Source organism: Symphalangus syndactylus, chromosome 20, assembly GCF_028878055.3.
Source record: "Symphalangus syndactylus isolate Jambi chromosome 20, NHGRI_mSymSyn1-v2.1_pri, whole genome shotgun sequence".
NCBI classification, from domain to species: domain Eukaryota; kingdom Metazoa; phylum Chordata; class Mammalia; order Primates; family Hylobatidae; genus Symphalangus; species Symphalangus syndactylus.
In genome coordinates this window covers 42,288,674-42,295,333 of record NC_072442.2, presented here as the reverse complement: position 1 = coordinate 42,295,333, position 6,660 = coordinate 42,288,674, and the positions used below count along the sequence as shown (strand labels likewise).

Below are 6,660 nucleotides of genomic sequence, written 5' to 3'. Positions count from 1 at the left end.
TGTTTGCTCCTTTCTGCTTGTCGGCATAGTTTCACAAAGCCCCTGACTCTGTGACTACAGACAGACGTGCAGCCCTCTGGAAAGATGCTTTGCAGACAGCACAGTAGAGAGCCTGAGGCCCCCCCATGTCTCTTGGCTAAGTCACTACGTTTCTTTTCTTCTTCTTCTTCTTCTTTTTTTTTCTTTGAGAGAGGGTCTTGCTCTTGTTGCCCAGGCTGGAGTGCCGTGGCGCGATCTCAGCTCACTGCAACCTCTGCCTTCCGGGTTCAGGCAATTCTCCTGCCTCAGCCTCCCGAGTAGCTGGGACTACAGGCACTTGCCTGGCTGATTTTTGTGTTTTTAGTAGAGAAGGGGTTTCACCTTGTTGGCCAGGCTGGTCTCGAACACCTGACCTAAAGTGATCCACCCTCCTTGACCTCCCAAAGTGCTGGGATTACAGCCGTGAGCCACTGCGCCCGGCTTGAGTCTTCACATTTCTTAAAAGAGAAACAATCCTAGTCCTTGGCTTTTCCGACATAGAACATTTCCAAGATGACATCTGACGAGGTTAGTGATGATGCCTCTGTGATCTAGGACCCAAACCTTGCTGTGATTCTGCTGTCATGTAATTGTGAGCAAGTCTGATGGGATTTTGCACATACGGAACCTCCGCCTTCAGCCCCCAGCTGTATATAAGCAGTGGGCTGAAACATTGTGCCAGAGCCTGCTCCTGGGCTGGAGGCTTCAATCTATAGTCCTTGGTAGGACTTCTGAATACAACTAGCATTCATTCTTTTAAAAGCTTGATTTTTTTCTCTTTTATTTGACCCTGTGGTAGAGAATAACTGGGTCTATGTGTGAAGGGTGAGGAGCAGAAAGGGTAGGTCTCTCAGAAAGAGGCATTTCACCCAAGAGCTAAGGAGGAAAGGGGAGCCCACCATATTCGTGCCTGGGGAAGAGCGTTGCAGGCACAGGGAACGACAAGGTCGGAGGCCCTGAGCAAGAGAGAACATGGCATGTCTGTGTAAGGGAAAGGACCTAGAGGACAAAGAGAAGGAAGCCACGTGGCGCACAGTGGGAGGAGACCCTCGGGGCTAGCTCTCAGGGCTGTGGCAGGGAGTTCAGGTTGTATTCTAAGTGCATTGGGAAACATTGCAAGATTAAAACCGAGAGTGACATGGTTTATCTTTTAAAAAGCTTACTCTGAGGCTGGGCACGGTGGCTCATGCCTGTAATCCCAGCACTTTGGGAGGCCGAGGCGGGCGGATCACGAGGTCAGGAGATCGAGACCATCCTGGCTAACACAGTGAAACCCCGTCTCTACTAAAAAAATACAAAAAATTAGCCGGGCGAGGTGGCGTGCGCCTGTAGTCCCAGCTACTCGGGAGGCTGAGGCAGAAGAATGGCGTGAACCCCGGGGGGCGGAGCCTGCAGTGAGCCGAGATCCCACCATTGCACTCCAGCCTGGGCGACAGCGAGACTCTGTCTCAAAAAAAAAAAAAGACCAGCCTGGCTGACATGGTGAAACCCTGTCCCCACTAAAAATACAAAAAGATTAGCCAAGTGTGGTGGTGGGCACCTGTAATCCCAGCTACTTGGGAGGCTGAGGCAGGAGAATCGCTTGAACCTAGGAGGCAGAGGTTGCAGTGAGCCGAGGTCTCATTATTGCACTCCAGCCTGGGCCACAAGAGCGAAACTCCGTCTCAAAAATAAAATAAAATAAAAATAAAAAAATGTTACTCTGGCTATGAACCCTACCGTCTATTATCCCGCCCACACCTGTGGATTCTTGTTCAATGTGGGGCTCTGGGGGACCTAAGAAGAATCAGCCAGGGTCCCTGCCCCTAAGAGGCACTCAGCTCTTCTCCCTGCCACAACTTCACCCCCAAATGAGTCCCCCTCCTCTGCCCTACAGCACTGACACAGTCCATTGATCCACTGGAAACTAGTTTATTTTTGATTAGTTTTTCAGGGGACAGGGCTGGGGTGGAGCGGGAGGTGGCTGGGCTCTGAAGCTTGGTTCTAGGGTTGTTGGTTCTCATCCTCAGCACTGCGGCGACCGAAGTCCATCCATCCATAGGCTTCTTCTTCTTCCTCTAGCCATGGTCCCTGCTTCTTGGACGGGTCTGAGGAGGTGAGAGAGGCGAGAATGGGGGAAGGATGCCTACGTTCCAGGAACCGAAGTCAGGGCCAGTCTGGGGAGACCTTGGCCAGACCTGGCTAAGTGAGGCAAGCAGGGCAGTCAGCAGCTCCTACCTGCCACGAGGTGTGGGGGACCCTGGGGTCCCAGCTGCCTTCGGTGGTGAGAGGCTGGGCCCTGCTGGTCCAGCCAGGGTAGCTCCAGGTCCCTGTTGGCCCCTGTACCTAAGGGTGCATCTGGCTGCTGGGAGCGGGGCTTCCAAGAAGCTTCAGAGAAGGCGGCCAGAGCCAGTGCAAAGATCAGCGCATACACACACAGTCGCTGCATCTCGTCTGCAAAGGGGAGAAGGGACTAGCTTAAGGGTGAGGCTGTCCCCACACAGGCCCAGAGGCAGGGGACTGAACCATGTGGCTCCAGGCCTCTACCTGCTGATGAGTCTGCAATTCTTTTTTTCTTTTTTTTTTGAGACAGAGTTTCACTCTTGTTGCCCAGGCTAGAGTGCAGTGGCGGGATCTCGGCTCACTGTAACTTCTGCCTCCTGGGTTCAGGTGATTCTCCTGCCTCAGCCTCCAGAATATCTGGGACTATAGGCACATGCCACCATGCCTGGCTAATTTTTGTAATTTTTAGTAGAGATGGGGTTTCACCATGTTGGCCAAGCTGGTCTCGAACTCCTGACCTCAGGTGATCCACCCGCCTCGGCCTCCCAAATGCCGGGATTACAGGTGTGAGCCACTGCGCCCGGGTGAGTCTGCAGTTCTGTGTGGAGTTGTGAACTATTTCTTCAGTTCAGTTCTCCAGTTTCTGTGAGTTCCACACCAGCCCCGAAGTCTTGTGTTTTTTCTCTTTGCCTACCCCAGATTACAGCCACTGCTTCTCTTGGAGAAAGTCAAATCCTAGGGCAATGGTTTCCTTAGGTTCTGTTCTGCAGAATTTGAGGCCATGTTAGTGGCTCTGTAGCTGTTTAAGTCATGTAATTTATTTATTTATTGAGACAGGGTCTCACTCTGTCATCCAGGCTGCAGTGCAGTAGTGCAATCACTGCTCACTGTAGCCTCTACCTCCTGGGCTCAGGTGATCCTCCCACCTCAGCCTCCAGAAGAGCTGGGACTACAGGCTTGCACCACCATGTCCGGCTAATTTTTTTTGTATTTTTTGTAGAAACGGCGTTTCACCATGTTGCCCAAACTAGTCTTGAACTCTTGGGCTCAAGCAATCCTCCCGCCTCAGCCTCCCAAAGTGCTGCGATTACAGATGTGAGCCACTGTGCTCGGCCCAAGACTTGTTATTTAAAGTGAACTTTTTAGGCCAGGCATGGTAATCCCAGCACTTTGGGAGGCTGAGGAGGATGGATCCCTTGAGCCCACGAGTTTGAGACCAGCCTCAGCAACATACCGACACCCCATCTCTACAAAAAATACAAAAATTATCCAGGCATGGTGGCATGTACCTGTATTCCCAGCTACTTGGGAGGCTGAGGTGGGAGGATCGCTTGAGCCGGGGAGGTGGAATTTGCAGTGAGCCGAGATTGCACCACTGTACTCCAGCCTGGGCGACAGAGTGAGACCCTGTCTCAAAAAAATAAAAACAAAAAGTGAAACTTTTAAATAGTAATACCAAAGGAACGCAGACATCCAACTGTGTTACAGACCGCATGTTACCACTTTGGAGACTGCAGCACATTCAACCCTTGGCCAGCTCACACTGATTTTTGTGCAGCCCTGAGAGGAAAGGTTCTCCTGTCATTTTTGCTTAACTGAGGAATATCCTGTGATTATAATGAAGCAGTTAAGAAAAAATTAAGCTGTCACCATTAGCAATTATGTATCAGGGTGAATCAAGTTTGGGGAAAACATAATACAGAACTAAACTGGAATCTCAAACAAACATAAAATTCAAATGGTCATCTGTTCCCTGGACTCACTATTTTTGTATTCTTTTTGTCTCACTATTCTGATTGGCCTTATCATAAGAAAATGATAAAAATTTTCTCTTTTCAGAATACATTTGTATTAATAAAATACTGTACTACTTTTAAGTTTTTCTTTTTTTTTTCTTTTTGTGAGACAGAATCTTGCTCTGTCTCCCAGGCTGGAATGCAGTGGCTGGCGTGATCCTGGCTCACTGCAGCCTCGACTCTTGGGCTCAAGAGATCCTCCCACCTCAGCCTCCTGAGTAGTTGGGACTACAAGTGTGCACTACTATGCCCGGCTAATTTTTTTTGTTTTTATTTTTAGTAGAGACGAGTTCTCACTATGTTGCCCAGGCTGGTCTGGAACTCCTGAGCTCAAGCAATCTGCTTGCCTCAGCCTCCCAAAGTGTTGTGATCACAGGCATGAGCCACAGTGCCTGGCCATTAAGTTTTTCATAATGAGGTTTTCTGTTAGGTTTTCTTTGGAAGAAAAGAATTCTGCTGCTGAAGAAATGTTTGAAAAATCAGTGATCTGGAGCTGTACTGTCAGATGCTAACCACATGTGTTGTTCAGTGTTGTAGCCACCAGCCACATGTGGCTCTTTATATTTAGATTAATTAAATTAAAAAATTACTGCCAGGTGCAGTGGCTCACACCTGTAATCCCAGCACTTTGGGAGGCTGAGGGGGTCGGATCACTTGAGGTGAGGAGTTTGCGACCAGCCTGGCCAACATGGTGAAACTCTGTCTCTACCAAAAATATAAAAAATTAGCCGGGTGTTGTGGCAGGCGCCTGTAATCCCAGCTACTCAGCAGGCTGAGGCAGAATTGCTTGAAACTGGGAGGCAGAGGTTGCACGCCACTGCACTCTAGCCTGGGTGACACAGCGAGACTCTATATAAAAAACAAACAGGCCGGACGCAGTGGCTCATGCTTGTAATCCCAGCACTTTGGGAGGCCGAGGAGGGCGGATCATGAGGTCAGGAGATCGAGACCACAGTGAAACCCCGTCTCTACTAAAACCACAAAAAATATTAGCTGGGCTTGGTGGCGGGCGCCTGTAGTCTCAGCTACTCGGAGAGGCTGAGTCAGGAGAATGGCGTGAACCCGGGAGGCGGAGCTTGCAGTGAGCCGAGATGGCGCCACTGCACTCCAGCCTGGGCGACAGAGCAAGACTCAGTCTCAAAAAAAAGAAAACAACAACAACAACAACAACAACAACAAAAACCTTCCTTACACTAACCCCATTTCAAGCACACACGTGGCTAGTGGCTACCATATTGAACAGTGCAGATGAAGACCATTTCCTGCATCATAGGACGTTCTTTTGGATGGCACTGGTCTAGGAAAGGGCTTGAAGTGGGATCCAGGAGCTGTGGATTCCTATCCCAGCCCTGCCTAATAATCCCTGTGACTTTGGGCAAGTCACATCTTGCCTCTGGGCCTCAGTTTTCTCATCTGAGAGAGAGGAGAAGATCTCCAGTCCTCCTCACCTCCCAGGGCTGGGAAAAGTGTGAAGGGAGAGGCTAAGGGCAGGGTCCCGGCTGCAGCAGTAGGGCAGGTGGAAGGCAAGGCTGGGAATACCAGGGTAGGTACCGGAGCCAAGACCTAGTTGCATCCTGGGATAAAGAAAGGGTCCCAGCTCTGGAGACCCCAAGGGGTGACTCCCAGACTCTGGCCAGTGGCCTGGTACCTTGATGGGGGAGAGGACCTGTCAACCCACTTCCCAGCCTCTGCCCTCTCCTCCTGGGTTTTCTCACCTGCAGAGCTGGGAGGTGTGTGGTGCGGCGGCTGGGCCTGGTGCCTCTCAGGTCTCTGCTCTGCTTGGTGCTCCAGGCCTGCCTGCTCCAGGCCTGCCTTATAAAGCCCTCAAGGTCCCTCCCAACCGTGCCCCCCCGCCCCACCCTGCCATATGAGTCCAGGCGAGAGGAATGGGGTGGGGCACAGGTACAGCCCATCACCCTGCCCCGCCTTGTCATTTAGTGTTGGTCAGTCATCCAGGATGTGGGGGAAGGACAGGGGAGTTGACCTTCATGGTGAGGGGCTGGAGCAGGGTGGCGGCAGCTCTCCAGCTCTACCTGAGGGGCAGGAACCAAGCTCCCTGGGTCAAGAGCAATGCTCCCCACCATATCCTGGGGGTCAGAGGCCTGGCACTCATCTCTCGAACTACATAGGGACCTTTGTGGGTGGTGGTAGGTGAGGGAGTGAACCTGATGGGCGTAGATTCAGGGAAAGTGGATTTCACCATCCACTGATGTTTGGTGAGTGTGTGAATGTGGGGTGATGTATTGATTCCCTGTCCCCTCCTCTGGACTCTGCAAACATAACATGTTACCAGGAGCAATGGGTTGTGGGCTGATGGCCCTGTTCTCTCCTTCTAGTGGCTCACATCCTGGTCACCTCTGAAGTCCTTTCACCCTCCCCCTACCATGGAACACCCTCGGTGTCTTCTTCTCCTTAGGCCCTCTGTGCTGGGCTGGGTTTGGCTTGTAGCTGCCCCATGTCTCCTAGGTCAGCTGCCCATGCACCACCACTTGCAAACCCCCTATGCAGAACCAATTCCTGGAGGGTCCTGCCTTTCAAGCCTCCTTCATTTTGCTTTCGAGGGGAGCTAGTAATCTGCATAACA

At 51.4% G+C, this 6,660-nt stretch overlaps 1 protein-coding gene across 1 annotated transcript; it reads right to left on the bottom strand.

Annotated features, from left to right (window-relative positions):
* Nucleotides 1–1,913: 1,913 nt before the first annotated feature.
* On the bottom strand, nucleotides 1,914–5,848 carry GAST (gastrin). The gene is made up of 3 exons (XM_055256093.2): nucleotides 5,792–5,848; nucleotides 2,236–2,451; nucleotides 1,914–2,105 (listed from the first exon to the last, which is right to left on the bottom strand). Exons 2-3 carry the CDS (start codon nucleotides 2,444–2,446, stop codon nucleotides 2,002–2,004), a joined length of 315 nt encoding a protein of 104 aa, XP_055112068.1. The 5' UTR covers nucleotides 2,447–2,451; nucleotides 5,792–5,848; the 3' UTR covers nucleotides 1,914–2,001.
* Between the last annotated feature and the right edge of the window lie 812 nt (nucleotides 5,849–6,660).

Bases quoted from the DNA above. Each gene is read 5' to 3' on its own strand.
- GAST (XM_055256093.2), bottom strand. From the start codon at position 2,446: ATGCAGCGACTGTGTGTGTATGCGCTGATCTTTGCACTGGCTCTGGCC. The intron at 2,106-2,235 runs GTAGGAGCTGCT...TCACCTCCTCAG, and splicing joins TCCCCCACACCTCGTGGCAG to ACCCGTCCAAGAAGCAGGGA.